The following is a 21,776-nucleotide window of genomic DNA, read 5'->3' as shown; positions in this document are numbered from 1 at the left end:
TGCTTCTTTTCCATGCTGCAAAACCTGACTACAGCATTTTCCCTAAACCAAGTAGAAAAAAAAAAAAAAAAAAATCCACTCCAAATGGCTGTTTCTCTTAAATAGCAAATTTTGACTATCATTATGTTGAAATGTGCCTTTGAGAATTAAGTATCATAGATAGGGAGAAGTTTAAATTGCCGTGGTAAGTAGGCTTTACTGTATTGTTTCAATCTCTCTCAACATTAGTAGCTGTTTAGAGACTCATTTTGTTGGAGCAGAAAACAAAATGCCTTTCTGGTATGGAAAGTTCACACCATATAATTTGGACCCTTCAAGCATTATGTTTTAAAAATTCTATTTCAACCGTGTCTTTAAAAGTTAGTTCCAATAAAAATACTTATACGGCACTTAAGTAGGGGATCACTAGCTAAGGGGTAGATGATACATTTTAAAAATGAGTACTTTTACTAGTTAAAATGAAAAGGGCATTTTAACATCCTCCTTTTCTACTGCCAGGTTGTCTTTATATATGTCAATGTAATATGCATTTGAGCTTTGAGGAGACTGGGACAGAGAGAGGCTAAGTGACTTTCCCTAGGACACACGGAATGCAATGGCCAAGCTGGGATCTGAACTCAATATGTCTAGGACTGCATTTTCAACTATTGTGCTCGATTCCTTGCCTGAATAAACAACAGATGACCAATACTGTAGTGTTCAATCTAACATGATCAACACCTAATGAACGGTGACACCAACATGATTTACCATTTCTCCTAGAATATCAACACTCCCATTGAGGAATTGAAGAGGTTTTGGAATCCAGATTAAATTTGTATGGTCACAGGGATGTTGCATGTTGCTATTTCAGCATGCCAAATGCTAGCTTCATCATCAGAAATTAAAAGCAATTTCCCAAATTATCTTGCTTGCTGTCCAGGACTCACATGCTTCTCTTTCATATTCGTATTTCCCACAACAGGGAACACAGATCTAAGCAGAAATTAGAGGCTCAATTTATATTTTAATTTTAAGGAATCAAATTAGTGAGTGAGAAGAGCAAACAATTTACTATTTACCTCCTGCATTTGTGCATGTCTCTCCGCATTATATTCAGGGTTTATGTGAGTAATATTATAAAATCGTTAAATGTAATATTTTTAAAAAATTGAGTCAACTATATTTTTCAGTATACAATTGCATTCTGTTTTTGACTTTATCTTTTGATTGACTATTTAGTGATGAAACTTGAACTGGAGATAATAGGTTCTCAATAGCTGGACTCAAATTAACTTTATTATTTCCTTTTGTACAAAGCTTGAGAGTTCTTTTTGTCTTCTTGATGAAACTTGGATTTTTTTTTTTTTTTTTTTTTTTTTTTTTTGAGGCGGAGTCTTCACTTTGTCGCCCAGGCTGGAGTGCAGTGGCACCATCTCGGCTCACTGCAAGCTCCGCCTCCCGGGTTCACGCCATTCTCCTGCCTCAGCCTCCCGAGTAGCTGGGACTACAGGCGCCCGCCACCGCGCCCGGCTAATTTTTTGTATTTTAGTAGAGACGGGGTTTCACCGTGTTAGCCAGGATGGTCTCGATCTCCTGACCTCGTGATCCGCCCGCCTCAGCCTCCCAAAGTGCAGGGATTACAGGCGTGAGCCACCGCGCCCGGCCGAAACTTGGATTTTTAAAAGCTGTGTACCAGATCTCACCTCCAAACTTAGTTCTTACTGCCTGTTTTAAGTTGTTCAAGTCCCTACTCTTGCAGGGTTATAAAGAAGCAAAACTGCGGCACAGACTTAGGTGGGATCATTTGTTCATCCTTTCAGACAATATTTCTCCCTTGCAGAAAATAAAACAAGGCATTCCATTGATACTTTTTATTTAGACCCTTAATACAGTCAGCAACAACTTAAAGGAATTGTCTTAGGCATTGTACATTTCCTTCATGTCTTTTTCTTTCTGTCCACTCACACCTATTCACAGGAGTCATTTATTTTAGTCTTTGCTGTCTATCCAGAAAGAAGCCATATCTCATAATATTCTCTTATGCCCTCCTTCTTCCACTGCCATATTAGAAAATAAAAATGAAACCTCACTGAAGGAATGGAAAGACTCTTGGGCTAGAAAAGGTGAAGACGGTACTTTTACTTACAGGTATCCTAGATTTCAGACACTGAAATCCACACAGAGTAAGCTTGGGTAATGAGCCTCTGAGGAAGCACACTGTGGAGGAGGCAACACTCAGTACCACTTGTCCCGGAGCCAGGCTCCTGCAAACTTTAGCCACAGCACAGCTATCTTCAGTTTTTCATAAGCTAATGTGAGTCCTCCATGTTAGCATACTAGTGAATATGATCAAGGAATATTCTCTTTGGACTATTATAATTATTACCTGTCTATATTGCTCCTCCTTTGGGTAGCCCAGCTGACTGGGTGATCTGCTGACATTGTCTCTAGTTCCTCTGCTACCACACCACTAAGAACACGTGACTTCTCACTTGATCCCAGCTTCATCACTTCAATTATTGATCTCACATTCATTTTCCTCATTTCTTTTCAATTTTCTATTATCTTTTGTGTGCATTGGTATTGGTCCTTGCTTTAATATTGCAGTACAAGACCCCCAGGCACTCACCTATAATTCCATTTATTCGATTTTCTTTATTTCTCAAAAATTATCTAATTTGCTGTCCCCACTTTTTAATTTTTAAAATTTTCTATTTATCCCACTCCAACTAGGCCTTCAAATACAGACCTCTTTTATGTCTCTTCTTCATTTTAGTCTCATCTCAGGTGTCACTTCCTCTGAAAGACATTCTCTTTCTACCATTTTAAAAGTAGTCCCTGATTATATTACCATGCCCATTATATTTGTAGTATCTCTCACTGATTAACATTATATTGCTTATATATTTATTATATTATTGTATTTAGAATCTTCAGAGCATGTTACTATTTGATATGGTGTTATTTTTCTATGTGCATATTGTGTTTTCCCCAACATATGAGATTCATAATGCATCAATCTTGACCTCTACCTTCCAATAGTTTTCACTCATAAATATTTTATTAAATGAAAACCATCTTCTGTCCAGAATCTCAACTACTATTCCCAACCCTGAATACTTATATAAAAATACTGAATTAATGATTCCAGTTAGTTTGGAATTATTAGTATATTTCCTGGGCCTTGGTATTTTGAACTATTGCCCCCTTACGTGAGGCAAGGGACTAAGATACTAAATGGTCTCAGCTACCCTAATTATTTTTTCTCCCATTCCATCCAGATCAGTAGAAGTCACCAGAATTCTCTAGGACTAGATTAATAGTGACGAACTATGTTTAGGTGATTCCAAATTGATTCATTCTCTTCTGGTGTCTACATGCTGTGTTTTTAAATTTACCAGAAAACTAACCCTGTCTGAAAACCAGATTTTCCACACCTTTGGAGAAAAATGTCCGAAAATTGACATGTAATTCTATTTGATCAGGCATCTTTCATTGAACCTTATAACATCTTGCCAGAAATGTTATTTACATTATTAGATAAAATATTGCATTGGAAAGTGTATTCCTTTGTAGAGAAATTTCAAAGTGCAAATTTAAACCAGCTCTTCCCTGAATTGCAGGAGGATCCAAGTAAATGCATTTAAAGTAATATAAGCAATGCGGATACTCATTTTGACCCAAAAATGCTGAAAACTTCCTTAGTATTAGCTGAGAAACATTAGATTTCAAAAGTCATTTGATTCTAATGAATGCTTTTTAAACATAAAATGTGATAATGAAACAGAATGGCAAAACTAAGATAAAAAGGGTCCTATTTACCGTAAGTAGCTAAGAAAACCAAGATAATTGTAACAAACAGATTTTGAGGACATTGAATTAATATCACAAGGGAGGTAGAGAAATATTATGAAACCAAAGGAACATCTTGATACTATGATATTGTCTCTCAGGAAATTGTGATTAACTCTCTGAAATCCACTTAACTGTTACGAGAAAGTAAGTACCTCTGCAATTGGAGCATGGTTTGGTAGCTTCCATTAGAATGACAATAGGCACTTAGTAAAAAACTCTTTTATTTATAGAAGTTTCATAATGCCAAAGAAAGCAAGATATTTCAGAATATAGTTAATGCATAAAAATGGCAACATTAAACATTTAAGGCTAAAGTTGTAAAGTTTCAGATGTAGGATAGTTTGCATAATCACTTAGAATTATATGTTTTTATTCTTCTGCTAGTACTACTATTGCACTAAAACAGCCATTGAAAGCTTTTGTGATCTTGAAAAATACTCAGATTTAACAAAAAAATTTTTTAAAAAAAGGAACTTTTAAAAGAAAAGTCTAACCTTGTCTTTTGCAGCATGGATGCTCTAAAGCATTTTGTGATGAAGACAGTATATAAAAGAATAATGTTCAACTAAGCTTTATTAAAGAAAATAATGTTGAATTTCTTGAGGAGATAAACATAGCTTTAATTCCATAACTTTTTTGTTTTCTTTCACAACTTTTTTCTAGCTTGTTGTTTTCTCATTTACTTGTCAAAATTGTTAGAGGTGTTTAATATAGTTACCGATTCACTACTGCTTCATCAAAACAAAATTTCAATCTTACTGCTGAAAGACAATTTTCTTTGTAGTTGTGTGTCTTTTATTTAAAAGATTTAGTACGTTTACATTTCTAACGCACATTAATTTCACCTTCATATTGAAATATAATTTGTAGAAATAGAACATTCTAGAAAATAAGTTTGCTTTAACATGAGATAAAGGGGATTCGATCATCTGAAAAGTCATAGCACTTAACTTGGAACTTTCAGAGACCAGCTCTACAAGCGGAAGGTCTCCTACTTGCCAGTGAGGAACATTCAATCTCTTGCTTTCTCCTATGCTCCTTCTACATCCGCATTCTTCCCCTTCTCCGCTCCTCCTTATTCTTCCCATTAATCCCCAGAGCTCCTTTATCCTCTTCATTTTTAAAATTCTGCTTTTTAAAAATTTATATATATATATATATATATATATATATATATATATATGTGTGTGTGTGTGTGTGTGTGTGTGTGTGTGTGTGTGTGTGTGTGTATATGTTGTATATATTTTGTGGTAGATGTAGTATTTTGATATCTGTATACAATGTGGGATAATCAAATCAGGGCAATTAGGATATTCATAACCTAAAGCATTTATTTTTTATGTGTGTTGGGAACATTACAAGTCTTCCCTCCTAGCTCTTTTGAAATATACAATAAATTACTGTTAACTATAATTTCCCTGCTGTTCTGCTGAAATACTAGAACTGATTCCTTCTATCAGACTATATTTTGTACACCTTAACCAAATGCTCTTCATCCTATTCTTTTTTTATGTTTTCTCTACTATATTATCAAAACCACTGTCAGAACCATGAAATTTCTACCAATTTCCTCAGGCAAAGTCAATTCCTTGGCAACTTATCATCTGTTATAACACTTACATTACAAAACATAATGGGTTTCACATCTACACCAAGTTAGAGTTTAATTAAGGAATAAAGCTTTATGGTCAGTTTTAAGGAAATTGTAAATGTTAACTTAAATAATAATAATAAATAACATCACTTACATTATGAGAGAACTTGCTGTGAATCATCTACGGTTATCAGCATTTCCAATTCATTTAAAATTATGATGTTTTAATAGCTTATCCAACTATTTTTATTGTATGAAGCATAACATGCCTCAATGGTAAAAAATGGAGACATAAGATTTAACGTACATTAATGCAATTTGAAGTTATAGTAATTTTGAAATTAAAACACAAAGAGGAAAAACCAAAAAATTTTTATAAAAATTTCTCAACATTGAATTTGTAGATTGCTTTGGTAAGTATGGTCATTTTCACAATATTGATTCTACCCATCCGTGAGCATGGGATGTGTTTCCATTTGTTTGAGTCATCTGTAATTTCTATCAGTAGTGTTTTGTAGTTTTTCTTCTAAAGATCTTTCACCTCTTTGGTTAGGTATATTTCTTAGTATTTTATTTTATTTTTTGCAGCTATGGTAAAAGGGGTCGAGTTCTTGATTTGATTCTCAGCTTGGTCACTATTGGTGTATAGCAGAACTACTGATATGTGTACATTAATTTCGTATACTGAAACTTTGCTGAATTCATTAATCAGTTCTAGGAGCTTTTTGGAGAGGTCCTTAGGGTTTGCTAGGTGTACAATCATATCATCAGTAAACAGTGACAATTTGACTTTCTCTTTACAAATTTGGATGCCCTTTATTTCTTTCTCTTGTCTGATTGCTCTGGCTAGGACTTCCAGTACTATGTTGAAGAGGAGTGGCAAGAGTGGGCCTTCTTGTCTTGTTCCAGTTCTCAGAGGGAATGTTTTCAACTTTTCCCCATTCACTGTTATGTTGACTAAGGGTTTGTCATAGATGGCTTTTATTACATTGAGGTATGTCCCCTCTATGTAAATTTTGTTGAGGGTTTTAATCATAAATGGATGCAAATCTTGTCAAATGTGTTTTCTGCCTCTATTGGGATGATTATGTGATTTTTGGTTTTGATTCTGTTTATGCGGTATATCACATTTTTTATTGACTTGTGTATCACTGCATTCCTGGTATGAAACCCACTTGATCGTGGTGAATTTTCTTTCTAATATACTATTGGATTTGGTTAGCTAGTATTTTATTAAGGATTTTAGTATCTGTGTTTATCAGGGATATTGGTCTGTAGTTTTTTGTTGTCGTTGTTATGTCCCTTCGTGGTTTTGGTATTAGGGTGATACTGGCTTCATATAATTATTTATGGAAGATTCTCTCTCTCTCTCTCTCTCTCTCTCTCTCTCTCTTTCAATGTGAGTCTCATACTGTCAGCCAGGCTGGAGTTCAGTGGGACGATCTCTGCTCACTGCAACCTCCGCCTTCCAGGTTCAAACAATTCTCCTGCCTTAGCCTCCCAAGTAGCTAGGAATTTAGGTGCCCACAACCACACCCAACTAGTTTTTGTATTTTAGGTAGAGATGAGATTTTACCATTTTGACCATGTTGGTCTTGAACTCCTGACCTCAAGTCATCCACCTGCCTTGGCTTCCAAAAGTACTGAGATTACAGGTGTGAGCCACTGTGACCCGCTCCCTCTTTCTCTGTCTTTTGGAATAATGTCAACGGGATTCATACCAATTCTTCTTTAATATGTTAGAATTCGGCTGTGAATCCCACTGATCCTGGACTCTTTTTGTTGGTAACTTTATTACAGTTTCAATCTCACTGCTTATTATTGGTCTGTTCAGGGTTTCTAATTCTTCCTGACTTAAAATAGGAAGGTTGTACCTTTTTGGGAATTGATCCATGTCCTCTAGGTTTTATAGTCTATGCACATAAAGTGTTCATAGAAGCCTTAAATGATCTTTTGTATTTCTGTGGTGTTGAGTGTATTATCTCCCATTTCATTTCTAATTGTGCTTATTTGGAGCTTCGCTATTCTTTTCTTGGTTAATCTTGCTAATGGTCTATTAATTTAACTTATCTTTTCAAAGAACCAGCTTTGTGTTTCATTTATCTTTTGTATCTTTTGTATTTTTGTTTGTTTGTTTCAATTTCATTTACTTCTGCTCTGATCTTGGTTATTTTCTTTCTTCTGCTGGGTTTGGATTTGGTTTTTCTTGTTTCTCTAGTTCCTTGAGGTGTGACCTTAGATTGTCTATTTGTGTTCAACAAAACATACAAAAACACGAAGTAGGGAAAGGACACCTTATTCAACAAATAGTGTGGGGATAATTGGGAAGCCATGTGTAGGATAATGAAACTAGATCCTCATCTCCCACCTTATACAAAAATCAACTCAAGATGTATCAGGGACTTAAATCTAAGACCCAAAATTATGAAAATTCTAGAAGATAACATTGGAAAAACCCTTCCAGACATTGACTTAAGCAAGGATTTCATGACTAAGAGACCAAAAGCAAATGCAATAAAAACAAAGATAAACAGCTAGGACTTAAACTGAAGAGCTTTTATATGACAAAAGGAGCACTCTGGAAGGTAAACAGACAACCCACAGAGTGGGAGAAAAATCTTCACAATCTATACATCCAACAAAAGACTATTATCCAGAATCTACAAGGAACTCAAACAAAGTAGCAAGAAAAAAAAAATCCTATCAAAAAGTGGGCTAAGGACATAAATTGACAATTCTCAAAAAAAAAAAAAAAGATATACAAATGACCAACAAACATACGAAAAAATACTCAACATCACTCATGATCATGGAAACGCAAATAAAAACCACAATGCAATACCACCTTACTACCTCAAAAATGGTCATAATCAAAAAATCAAAAAGCAGTAGGCATCAGTGTAGATGCAATGAAAAGGGAACACTTCTACACCACTGGTAGTAATGTAAACTAGTGCAACCATTATGGAAAATAGCAGGGAGATTCCTTAAATAATTAAAAGTAGAACTACCATTTGACCTAGCAATCCCACCACTGGGCACCTACCCAGAGAAAAAGAAGTCATTATACACAAAAGACACTTCACTTTCATGTTTATAGCAGCACAATGCACAATTACAAAAATATGGAACCAGCCCAAATGCCCATCAGTCAATAAGCTGTGGTATATATATGTACAGTGGAATACTACTCAGCCATAAAGAGGAATGAATGAATGGCATTCACAGCAACCTGGATAGGATTGGAGACTATTATTCTAAGAAGTAAAAGTAACTTAGGAATGGAAAAGCAAACGCTGCATGTTCTCACTCATAAGTGGGAGAAAGCTGTGAGGATGCAAAAGAATAAGAATGATACATTGGGCTTTGGGCACTCAGGGGGAAATGTGAGAAGTGGGTGAAAGAGAAAAGGCTACAAATTGGGTTCAGTATATACTGTTCAGGTGATGGATGCATAAAAAATCTCACACATCACCACTGAAGAACTTACTCATGTAACCAAATATCACCTGTTTCCCAAAAACCTATGGAAAAAAAAATCTCAACATTTTATCTACAGTAGGATTGAGTCAATGAACACTATAATGATAATTTTACAGTACATATGTTTTATATTGTGTAACATAATTTATTACTTATTAATATTATTTTTATTTGCATATAATTTATTCAGAAGTATTTCTGTTAGGTTAGTCATTTAATAAGTATAAAAGCAATCTGAGAAAAACCTAAAGAAATAATAATGAAAAATTACTGTCCTATAGCAAATCATATTTTATAAAAATCAGTTTCCATCCCTCTGATAATAAATTACTTATTCTGAAAATTGTACACTTAAGACATAATCAATGCTTATTCATATTGTTTTAGTCTTCTTATCCTTATTTCTAAGTTGTATAAGACAGTAAAAAATCTATTTGCTTATTGAAAGAATTAATTCTAGAACCTGAATTTATGCATTATCAAAGAATATCATTTTTACTTTTTCAGAACTGACTTCTAATTTCATTACATTATGAAATAGTATAGTACAATATATAGTGTTCTTAAAGTTAATTTTTTTTTCTGATAACTCATTGAAATACAACTAAAATAACCAACATAATTCTAAATAAAACTTTTAATTTGATAGCTATTGTCTACATGAACCCACACAAATGTGAATTTTCTTTCCATAGGTTTTTGCAAATATACTAATATTTTTACTGAAGCATATATACTGAACCATTTGTATCCTGCATTTTTAGAGAAAGGTACAGAAAATCCCAGTGCTACAGTCAATATCTACCGCAAAGAACAGGTAAAGCATAGTCTAAGAGTAGTTTGGTGTATCCATCTATTCTCGCTCTGGTATAAAAAAAATACCTGAGACTGAGTAATTTATAAAGAAAAGAGGTTTAATTGGCTCCTAGTTCATCAGGCTGTACAGGAAGCACAGCGGCTTTTGCTTCTAGGGAGGCCTCAGGAAACTTACAATCATGGCGGAAGGCAAAGGGGAAAAAGACACATCTTACGTGGCAGGAGCAGGTCCAAGAGAGAGCGGGGAGGTGCCACCCATGTAAGCAACCAAGTCCCATGAGAACTCTATTACCACAACAGCACCAAAGGGCAAAATTCACTGCCATGATCTCATCACCTTTCACCAGGCACCACTTCCAACATTGGTGATTACAATTCAACATGAGATTTGGGTGGGGACACAGATCCAAACTATATCACTTGGATATGAGTAGAGTTCTTTGGTTACTGGTAACTGGAGGTAGACCTGAGCATCCCAAGAGAAAAGCTGACTGTTGAAATGGGACAAATCTGACTGGAAATAATATATATATTGTGGATATAACAATGAATTAAACATCCCTAAAAAACTATATTGAAGAAAGTGATTCGAAGATTTCTATAACATTTTAATTACACAACAATAGTTATTTGAATGCTCACTGCCAATTATTTTAAGGTACATTGTATCTTTTGTTTTGAAAAAATCATGTGTTTATTTTTTTTAATGCTTCTTTTCTTTCCTTCTTTCTCTTACTTTCTTTTTTCTTTTTCAGATGACACGAGAACAATACATACTAGCAACCCAACAGAATAACCTGCCAAGGACTGAGAATGCACAACTTTATCCAGTGGGAATTTATGGATGGCGAAAGAGGTGCTTATACTTCTTTGTCCTTCTGCTGTTGGTTACCATGATAGTTAACTTAGCCATGACAATATGGATATTGAAAGTTATGAATTTCACTGTGGTAAGTACCACTATGATTTTACATCTTATTGCTCTTGGTTCAAAGACAATCTAGCTCTGTTACTTTAATTTTTTAATCAAAGGTTATTCATATCAATATTTACAAGTGTGTTTTTAAATCCAAAAGACAATAATATTTTATTTTAAGACTACATTCAGTAGGTTTAGTCCTGACAGACATATACTATTACTACCTGCCATTTAAGTATGGGAAATTTAGATCACAAGACAGCATAGCACATTGATTCATTAGAATGTTTGAAGAACACTTAATCAGTAAGTATGAATATTGCTTACTGTGCCTTAAAATTTAAGAAATGAATCTGTTTTTAGAAGTGATATTTCACATTAAACTTAATATTAATATTATAAATCATGTGCCTTTGAATTACTTCATTTAACATATATACCTCTATATCTCTGTATATCTGCTTTCTATGTAACATACTGCATGACTGAATCTAAAAGCCTGGAATTTCTCCTGAACTACATTGACTAATGCCTATAATTGCCATCAGATGGTGACCCTATTCTTTCATAGCACATCCCTCATAAATGGAAGATCAACCAGAAATTAAATAACTCTTTTATAAAAATAACTAATTACAAAATGATAGTATAATGTGTTAATGAAGTTTGCTGCAGTTTACTGAATGTTTATAATAAATTTATGAGCATGAGTTATCTGGAAAAATTCAGTGGCTTCAGCAAAGTCCAGTTTGGCTCATTTTATATTTTTTGACTGATGCCTTCAGTTTTTCTACTCTACTTTTAGACGATTCTGCCTTTGCTTGGGGACCTCAGATATCTTCACATATAAGCAAGTATCTTTCACTTGCTGACCAGACTGCTATTATTCTTTAGAACTCTGCATCCTCAGGAGTGAGTCTAAAGCTGGCTGTTTAACTTCCTATACTGGGCTGTTTATGGTTTGTTTGTTTGCTTTTTAAACCCCACTCGGTATTGATTTAGCAAGAATTGTCTCTTTCTGACTTCACTGACACCTGATTCTAACTCAGAAACAGAATCTCAAAAGAGAAAATGACGCTAGCTTCAGTCCGTGTTGCAAGGCGTCACAATTATGTGTGTAAGGAGCCTGGGCGGGCAGGTGGCCTAACCTTCCGGAGAAGAAACACTGTCACTGTGCACATCAAGATACACCAGCATGTGCTCGTGGAGGGAAATGAGCCATGGTTCCTTTTTTTTTTTCCAATAAATTATAATTTTGAAGAGTATTCATCAAATAAGAAACTAAAGGCAAAGAAAAGTTGGGTAGGAGTCAATGTTTTTGCAGAGTCAGAAAATAGTAACTGTTGCCTAGACACGGATATGGGTCTCAGGCCAGGGATCAAGGCATGAGGCCACTTGTGGGTGGCTAGAGGTTGAATTGAAGGCTAGTAGGTACATTCTCACTTATGAGATTCTCTGGGAATGCATCTGAATCTCTTCTTTATCTAAAAGTTGGCTCACTTTGCCCTCGCATTTGGGAATATTTTGACGCAAATATCAACAACTCTAGCCATCATGTTTATGTTCTCAACTCTGCTCCTAACTTCTCTGACTACTGTCTGGGTGTCCTTCAGGGGTCATTGATCATATGGTAGGAACAATGTTTATGCTCCTGCACCTTCTTTTGTGCTACTTTAAATAGCAACCAGACTATCAGTTGCTGAAAACATTTTCAGCCTCATTTTTTAACTAAAAATTAATATTATAAAAGAGGTAAAGCATATTCTTCAAATTTTGAAATTTCAGTAATATGATTTTCTCTATCAAAAGGCATCTTTCAAAAGCTCATGAATGATGGGACCAGGTCTCTCACTTCAGGGAGCATTGATTCCATCCAATGACTCAACCCCAGGAATTTTCAGGTTCAAACCTTGTAAGCTTTTCAGGCATATTTAAATTAATTAGAAAAATATACTTAAATGTGTAATTACATGGCTACATGCATCAGACTCCGAATACTTTGCCCCATGCTGACACCAAGGCTGGATAAGCCATCCCTGGGAAATCATTGACACAGTCGCCTGTGTCCTCAGGATCCTCAAGGGCCCCAGGGTTCCTGTCACCCATGGAGCTATTTAATTTGAACCTCAGCTGGCCAGAATGTAAAATATAATGCAACATGGTCCTGGGGATAATTAAAAGGGGTTGTTTCCATAGGAGTGTTGGTATTTATTTATTTATTTGTTTTTACATTTTCCTTTGAGGCATGTCTTTTGAAAAAATATGTTTTGACCTTTTTATAATCAGAAGGAAAACTGTCCTTCCTTCAGCCACAAAAACTATTTGCATGTAGCTAAAGTAAAATGCACAGATAAAGTTTCCAGAAATGTATCACACTGTAAGGTAACACACTCTTTGTAAGATAACACACTTTCTAGCTCATTGTAGTCATTCGTAGTTGTTCAGAAATAATTCAGAAATCCTTATGTAGTTACAGACTTTAGTAATCCTGAATACTGGAGATTATGTTGTATATACTTGAAGGGTGTTAAATAATTTGTAATCCTCTTCCATCAGAGCAGTAAAATAAAACCAATTTTATGTTTTTACTAGTGCATTGTGTTTGTTTTCATATCTACAGAGAATACCAAAGACTAGTTGCCATACTATAGTAAGAAGTAGAAAATAATGTGTCAGTTGTTTGGGGAGTACTATTGATCCGCACAAAATGCATTTCACTTTCATTATAACTATTGCTATCCAACACATAGAAATCTGTGGCTGTTAACATCTTTTATTTGAGCAAACTGGGCATGTTATTTTTATCAAAATATTGATAAAATATTTTTAGCATAGCAATATTTTTAGCATAGCAAGGATAGCTGCCAACATGTTTTATGCTGTTTGTTGAAGTCCATCATTGTGACTGATATTGTGCATGATGTGTATGATTGATATGCCCTTGTATTTTTGGAAATAATTTGTGTTTTTCATTATGTAGAAAATAAAATTATTCTGCTTTTTGAGATACTCAGTTGTAGAAAACAAAAAAAAAAAAAAGGAAATGACTTTATAATACAGGATGAAAGAATTAAGATAGAAATAAATAATCTCCTGGCTATGAGAGCAGGTGTGTGTATATATACATATATATATACTATTTCATATATATATATATGTTGAAGAGGGAAAATTTTGAAATTTTGAAGTTAGTTGAAGAGGGAAATTCATATATATATATATATATATATATATATATATATATAAAATATATGTTGAAGAGGGAAATTTTAAAACTTCAATTTGTTGAGGTCGGTACAACCCATTTCCATGTTATCAGTTGCTATTTGGTTGATTACTATAACATCTTTGTGGTTTAGCTAATAGACTAGCCTAGCAGGTCTATCAAATCCAGGCATTCTACTGAGTCAGTATTATTTTCTAGGCTCAACATTTATTCTAAGTAAATTAGTTCTATATTTGAGAATTGAAGATTGTTACAATAATAAAGTACTGATTTTAAGAACAAAAGTACCAACTAAGGGTTGGCGGCCTCTGGCTGATATAATTCTGTTAGATATGCTAACTAGCCAGCAAAAAAAAAAAGAAAATATAAGTAATATTTATTAAGCAAATGAGGAGAGCAAATTCATGAATGCCGTGACTTAGAGAGAAGTCAGGAATACCTAGACTTGGGTAATAATTGAAGCAATTGATTAATTGAACAAACTGGGAAAAGAAATCTTGCATGATCAGTGGGTTGACAGTTGGCTGAAAGAAAATCCCAAGAAAATAATTGAATATCATCGTCATTTTGGATTGAAAAGGAATTGGGAAATTTTAGAACAACTATCTAAATATTACAAGAGGTGATTTTACAGTATTTTCTCCATTTGGTCACTTGGCATCTGCTTAAACCCTCCTTTCAGTGATAAGCAAATCATCTCATTAAATCACTGTATAGTTTTATTATTTTCAAATATCTTTTAAATTTTATTATTTTTTAATTTGTGGGTAGGGGTACATATTTATAGGGTACATATGATATTTTGATAAAGTCATATGATGTGTAATAATCCCATCAGGGTAAATGGAGTATCTGTTTTCTCAAGCATGTATCTTCTGTGTTACAAACAATCCAATTATACTCCTTTCATTATTTGAAAATGTACAGTAAATTATTGTTGACTCTAGTCACCCTTTGTGCTATCAAATACTAGATTTTATTTGTTCTAACTAGATTTTTGTGCCAACTTACTATCTACACTTTCCCCACCTCCACTACCATTCCCAGCCTCTGCTGACCATCATTCTACTCTCTTAAATGATGTTCTGTTAGCAATTCCTTGAATACAGCTTCAAATATGGTATTCTGATTCCATTATTTCAATTGGACAGGAATTTTTAATGTTCCAAGACCAGCATATATTCTCATATACGTCATATGCACACATACATGCACATAGATCTTTGATAACATTTTTAAAAAGTCTAAAAATCAGAATATGTAAGGGAGATCTGTATGTAACCGCTTTGCTTTCTTTGGTTGTCACTTTTCCTCATTTCAGATATCATGTGTATTACATAACCATAATTATATGTTTATAATAATATTAATCCTTTCAAGATAGCTTTCCCTTTATAGCTACAAACCAGAGTAATTCTTATTTATTTTTTCATCCCATTTTGTTTATATAAATAATTAACTTACATAAAATTTATATTTATGCATTAAACAGGAATATAAATAAAAGCAGGAAAAGTGTTCAGGATTGTGGTTATATACATAGAGTTACAAGATATTGGTAAAGTTTGCTTTTTCTTTTGCAGGATGAAAACATTTGTTTCCGTTTAGTGTACCTTTCTAAAGTTGAGAGTTACCATATTTACTTTTCTCCCTTCTGTCTTCAAGCTAACATTTTAAAATAAACTATACATTTTTTGAGTCTTAATTCCTGTGTTCTTTCAAATACCTTGTTAAATAAAGTATCGCATATCTACATTATTCTTTTCACCAAATCAATTTTTTTATCTTCATCATTAATCCAGTGGCATTTCTCATAGCAAGTATGGATCTACTGAAGATGGCTACAGTATATATGCAGTATGTTATCATTAGTTACCATGCCTTCCAAAAATAAGATATTCCCACAGTTCTTCATTTTACCCTCTAATAAGAATATATATAAAATACATATATATATATATATATAATGTATGTGTGTATGTGTGTGTGTGTGTATGTGTGTGTATATATATATTAAACTTGAGCTGAAGTCTTGCTCGGTTGCCCAGGCTGGAGTGCAGTGGCATGATCTCGGCTCACTGCAACCTCCGCCTCCCGAGTTCAAGTGATTCTCCTGTTTCAGCCTCCCGAGTAGTTGGGATTACAGGCACCTGCCACCACACCTAGATAATTTTTGTATTTTAGTAGAGACAAGATTTCACCATGTTGGCCAGGCTGGTCTCAAACTCCTGACCTCAAGTGATCTGCCCGACTCAGCCTCCCAAAATGCTGGGATTATAGGCATGAGCCACTGCACTCGGCTGTGATGATAATTTTTGAATGAACTTCTCCATCTGCATTTATCCAGCCAGCTCTATTTATAAAAGCTGTGTCCTTATCCCAGTGCATTTTATGTCTTATCTAGAATTGATAGATGTGGATAGTCATATATAAAGTTAAAACTTGAAATACACACTGGCTTCATTCGTTTTTAATTTCTTTTTCCTCCTCTCCCTAGCATGTTCATCACAAGACAGTTTCTTTTTATATTACCTTGTTTAGTGTCTGTTTCCCCTTGCCCAGACTGAATGGACACTCTATATGGCCAGGATTTTTAACATTTTTCCCACTTCTCTTTTCCCAAGGTGGAAGACAGTGCCTGCCAGATAATCAGCCCTGAATAAGTAATTTTGGAATGAATATGATATTTGATATTATCTGCACTGAGAGGCAGCTAATTTTTTATGGCACTGTGAGGTATGTCCTTCTAAACGGCCATCCTGAGTTGGGAAGAATTGATGGCAAAGACTACCAGCAATCCCAGGTCTCCTATTGCTGGCTAAGACCTCATAAGCACAGGAGATGCTCCTCTGGTCTATGCAATGGTATTTATTAAGTGGGAAAAAACAGTTTTGGATTCAGAACACCAAGTTTCATAACTTTCAGCAGATCCTGCATTTAGATCCCACGTAGCAGTAGTACAACCTGCTGTCATCATTGACACTTTAAACTATTATGAAATATTTCATCCCACAAAAGAAAAAGCAAACTTGACCAATATCTTGTAACTCTATGTAGATAACCACAATCCTGAATACTTTTCCTGCTTTTATTTATGCATATTTATATGCATAAATATTTATATTTATATGCCTGTTTAATGTATAAATATAAATTTTGTATGAATTATTTATATAAATCATATAAAATAAATGCATAAATCTAAATATTTATATTTATGTGCATGTGTATGCATATTTCCTCGTATACAATTCAACCATTATATTGTGCAGCTGTAATTCATTTATTTACTGCTATACATTTTTTTGAATGAACAAATCTCATTGATTTATCTCTTCTCCTAAGTTGTTTCCAATGTATTTTTGTTGTTTAATTTGCTGTCACAACCAATGATCTTATGAACATTCTTCTACGTTCAATGTTGGTCATTACATTTGCACAAGTACAAGAGTTTCTGTAGGTTCTAACGTCTAGAAGGAAGTCTAGGAATCTTAACCTTTAATGCCACCTTTTTTTCCCCAATGTGATTATATCAGTTTATACCACCACTAGCAACCTGTAGGAGTTTCTTTTATTGACCTTACCAACTTAATTCTTAACAATTAATTCCCAGCTAAACTAACTTGTTACCTCCTTATCTACAAATCTGATCATCTATCTACCTCATAATAATCTTCCTTGTTTACTTGTTTCTTTCCTTATTTATGTGGCCTTTTCTGGCAGATTTATTCTTTTATTTGTCTGTATTGATATATGTCTGTGTTCATATATCTTATCTCTGTGATCTCTGTGATAGGATTTACTATGTTGTATTAGAAATAAAATTATATGATTCATCCAAATATGTACCTCTTCTCCTCTATCCACCTCCCCCCATTTCCTTGTTCCTTTGAAGTGTAAATTCGCTAAGGAGCAGAAGCTGTTCTTATTTATCTTGATATCTTGGTTGAGCACGTAGTAGGTGATACATTATTTTTCGGTGACTATTTTTAAATTTTAAAAGTGTAATTCACTTTCAGTAGAGGGATCTTCAAATTTAATGTTTGAATTTTTTCACTTGTCCTCTCAGTAAACTATTTCAGATTCTGATCCGTTCCCGTTTTTAGCTGAATGTACTCGTCTCCTATGAACAAAGTGGCATTACTCAAGTCTGTTCACATCTTTCATCTAGGGTGGCTAGCTTCCCCTGATAGGAAGAAAAACAGCATAGTTTCTCTCCAAATCCAAAAGCACTTTGGTAAGATAGTTTTTCAGTGAAAGTACAGTCCTTTGAAGCTCCAATTACTAGCTTTGTCTGACTTCCTCAGTGATAACTACTGTAAAACCTGTCTTTTTTTTTTTAGACACACACACACACACACACACACACAGACACACACTTGAATTTTACTTAAAGTCGCTATTTTCTATACTACTCTACCTTAAGGCAAGATACGCTGGTAATTAAGAGGTGACATTAGCCAGCAATTAACTGGTAAATTACTACCAACCACCAGAGCCTCTGTGCTAACACTTCTTTACAACCCCTCTAGAAAAAGTAATCTGGCCTTAAGCAGGAAGAGAAAATAACTGTGTTTCAAGACTTCCAGCCTCACCAACTGCAGTATAGCTTCAACCTGCCCAGCAAAATCAGATACCTCTTCATTTAACAGTTGAAATCAATAGAGTACAACAATTTCTTGAGAAAATTGCTGACCCAATTTGGTCTCATATGCAGGATATTTGTGATTTTTCTGAACTCACTTTGATGTTTAAAAATACACATACCCATGCACAGGCACATACACCAAACAAAATAAGCCCCCACTAATTATAACCTAATTTTCAGTTGCTGAATGAAAGCTGAAAAAGGTCAGTAACAGCAGAAATTAGAAAACAGGAGAAATTTTATGTAAGTAGCTCACAGGGATAAAATCAGGGGTGTATGTTTTGTTATGTGTATTTCTCATGGAATTTTGATAGAACATGACTCCAACTTTTAAAAATTCAGAATCTCATACTTTCACCTGTAAGCATTCATTTTTCTCAAAAGCCCACAAATAAATCAGGATTTTTTTATATGCAACAATTTAAGAACATAAAATGAATTCATTTTTATATTCGTAAATGTTATATAGCCAGGGAATAAACAGGACCCTGTCTTCCCTGCCCGTGGGGTATTTTCTTGTACAAAATTGGTGTTGATTGCAAAAATTCATTAGGTTGCTGGTACTGCTAAAACCGTCTCCAACCAGCCTTGAAGCAGTGGTTCAAAGTATAGACCCCGGAGCTAAACCTTTTTATCCAAGTCCTGGCTTTCCCATTTATTAGCTCTATTACCGAGTGCAAGTTATTTAAACTGTGCACTGGTTAAACTATATTTAAACTGTGGCTCAGTTTCTTCCCCTGTAGAATGGGTGCAATCTATTTCATCAGGCTGATGTAGAAATCAAAAGAATTAAAATAAGAAAAGTGTTCCTGAAGTACCTGATATATACTAACAACTAATTAACAACATATACTATCATTATCAGACTTATCCATGTCTGAGGAACCTTCCATCTTCACTAAGGTTCTATCCACCATGTGAACGAAACTGACTCTTTCTATTAAGGTAGAGCATAAAACCTAGACACATAAAAGGATCTCAATAAATATGCATTAACAAATAAGTGAAGGAGTTTATAATCTTGTAAATACAGATGATATTAACAAAATTGATGATGTTAACCTGATCGAAGATTTTGGACATGAGCTCTGGAGGCAAACAGCTGATTCACATTATGGCTCCAGTACTAGCTTCTTAACAGGGTTACCTTGTGCTGATTGCTTTCAACCTCTCTGACTTCATTTCTTCTTCTGTAAAACGGTGATAATGATGTTGATCTCATGAAGATATTCGAAGCATTAAGTGAGTGAACACTTACAAAACCTCTTTAAAACAGACCTTAGAGTAAACACTCAATTAGTGCCAGTAAAGTGTAAGAACAAATATTATTTCCAAGCATTATTAGCTGTGACTAAGGAAAGTTATTCTATATGGTACATTTTGCCAGGAAAAATGTCTTCTGTCCTTGATGAAGGCATAAAAAAGATTCTTTACGAAATTCTAATTTAGTGCTGAGATATAAAAAGCGTTTACATAAACTTCTAAGAGGAACAGTTGAGCTGTCAACCATCATTGTTATTTTGATGACACTAAGCAGATTATGAAAACCTGTATCACCTGTCAGCAACCTTTCTGGCCTGTCTGAATGAGGGAGCTTATCTGTCAGAGAGAGCTAATCTTCTTTTGAAACATCTTGAAAATGTAATACTTACAAATTATCTGGATAATAGATTGGAATTTCTGTATTGATTCTAAATATTGAGTTTCTTTAATGAACAGATTATCAAATTATTACCTGATTAAGATATTACATTCTGAATTCTTTTGTAAAATACCCTGAATTATAACCGTCAGGCTATAACCATTTAAATAAGAGAGGAAAGTTTAAGATGCCAGAGAGCCCATATTTATTTAGCAGGTGGTTTTTTTCAGAAAGATTATATGCGTTATAGACCAAGGTTTATGGGATTTCACAATAACACTACAAAGCAAATATTGAATCCCCTTTGGCAGATGAAAAAGCAGAAACTTAGGGAAATTAAATAAACTTCCCAAGGTCACACTGATGAACAAGATTAAAAGCATGGGCTGTATAGTTTCAGATATTCCACCACATTTCGTTGTATTAATGCTACTAAATTTATATTTAAATTCTTTTTAAAAATATTCTTCATTAAATGGTTTACTTCCTTTACATGGTGTAACTCAGTGCTTTCATATAACACCATTACATATATAAATACAATATTACCGCTTATTAATTATATTTTGAACTTGGGCAAAATATATTTTAATGCCCTGAAACTTTATTAATTAAATAGAAGAATGTACCTAATCTCTCATAGTTACTGTGTAATTAGAATGGTTAAAACTGCTCTGTAAGTGCCAAGTATGACTACACTTTTGAGTTTAGCAGAGCGGGCATAGGTTTAATTTCTGGATAGCACAATGGCATTTATTAATGGCACCTTTATAAAAGAAAGAATGATTTTCAGAAAGCTGTTTTATCCCTGTGATTGCAATTTAGTCTTTGCACTCGTTAAACTATATTTCGCTGAGTAGTAACTCATTGCCCATGATAAGAAAGCATTCTGAAGGTGATTTAAGCCCTTAGTTTTTGTCCACCTTTCTGAGCTGCCATTTCTGTTTTCCCAGTTCATTCCTCAGGACACCCATCATAGCGCTTCCCTGGAGATGAGACAGGGCTCCACCTTCTAGGGCATAACTACAGCTCTGCCTGTGAGAATCAGCAGCGGAGACTGCACTGCCCCTCAGTGTGGTGTGTGTGGATTTTTTACAGGATTGATGAGAGTGAATGATATCGTTAATGTTGCAAGACTGCTTCCATTATACCCTTCCGTATGCACCTCCTCATGATTTTCTGACAAATTGTCCCTCTCAGATGAAATCTTTCATGCTTAGTCTTAGCCCGGCAGTACATTTCCTTTCCTTGACTTTATAAAGAAAAATTCAGTCATTTTTATCCAAGTGGAAACAACTACCAAGTGATAAGTCCTTTTTTCCTGAAATAAACTGTAAGAATTGTGGCATAAGATAAATCACAAAATCATACATAGCAAGTGCAAAATGAAGTTCATTAGAGTACTAGAAATGTTGCCAGAGAAAATGAAGGATTATGAAAATTAGCTGTGGAATAAAAAAATACAGAAATTACAGACTTGTTGATAGGTTTGATATATTGTACAGTAGACTAGAGTGGGGGAGGGTAGGAACCTTTAGTTCAGTGCCCTTTTTTTACCTATAAAAAGTGACAGAAGTCCAGAAAATTAAAACCATTTTCCCTTCTGGATGG

The 21,776-nt window shown here is 34.3% G+C and overlaps 1 protein-coding gene across 3 annotated transcripts in view; it reads left to right on the top strand.

The window, feature by feature from the left end:
* Nucleotides 1-21,776, top strand: part of SGCZ (sarcoglycan zeta) — a 1,210,518-nt gene that overhangs the window by 692,438 nt on the left and 496,304 nt on the right. For all 3 annotated transcript variants that reach the window (XM_017961783.3, XM_017961784.3, XM_009212552.4), the window contains exon 2: nt 10,486-10,680. In XM_017961783.3, the coding sequence (XP_017817272.1) occupies nt 10,486-10,680 (195 nt within the window). The remainder of the gene's footprint in view (nt 1-10,485; nt 10,681-21,776) is intronic.

The sequence above is a fragment of the Papio anubis genome, chromosome 8, assembly GCF_008728515.1.
Source record: "Papio anubis isolate 15944 chromosome 8, Panubis1.0, whole genome shotgun sequence".
Classification (NCBI taxonomy): Eukaryota; Metazoa; Chordata; class Mammalia; order Primates; family Cercopithecidae; genus Papio; species Papio anubis.
The sequence above is the reverse complement of the archived record's forward strand: the minus strand, read 5'-3'. Positions and strand labels throughout refer to the sequence as shown.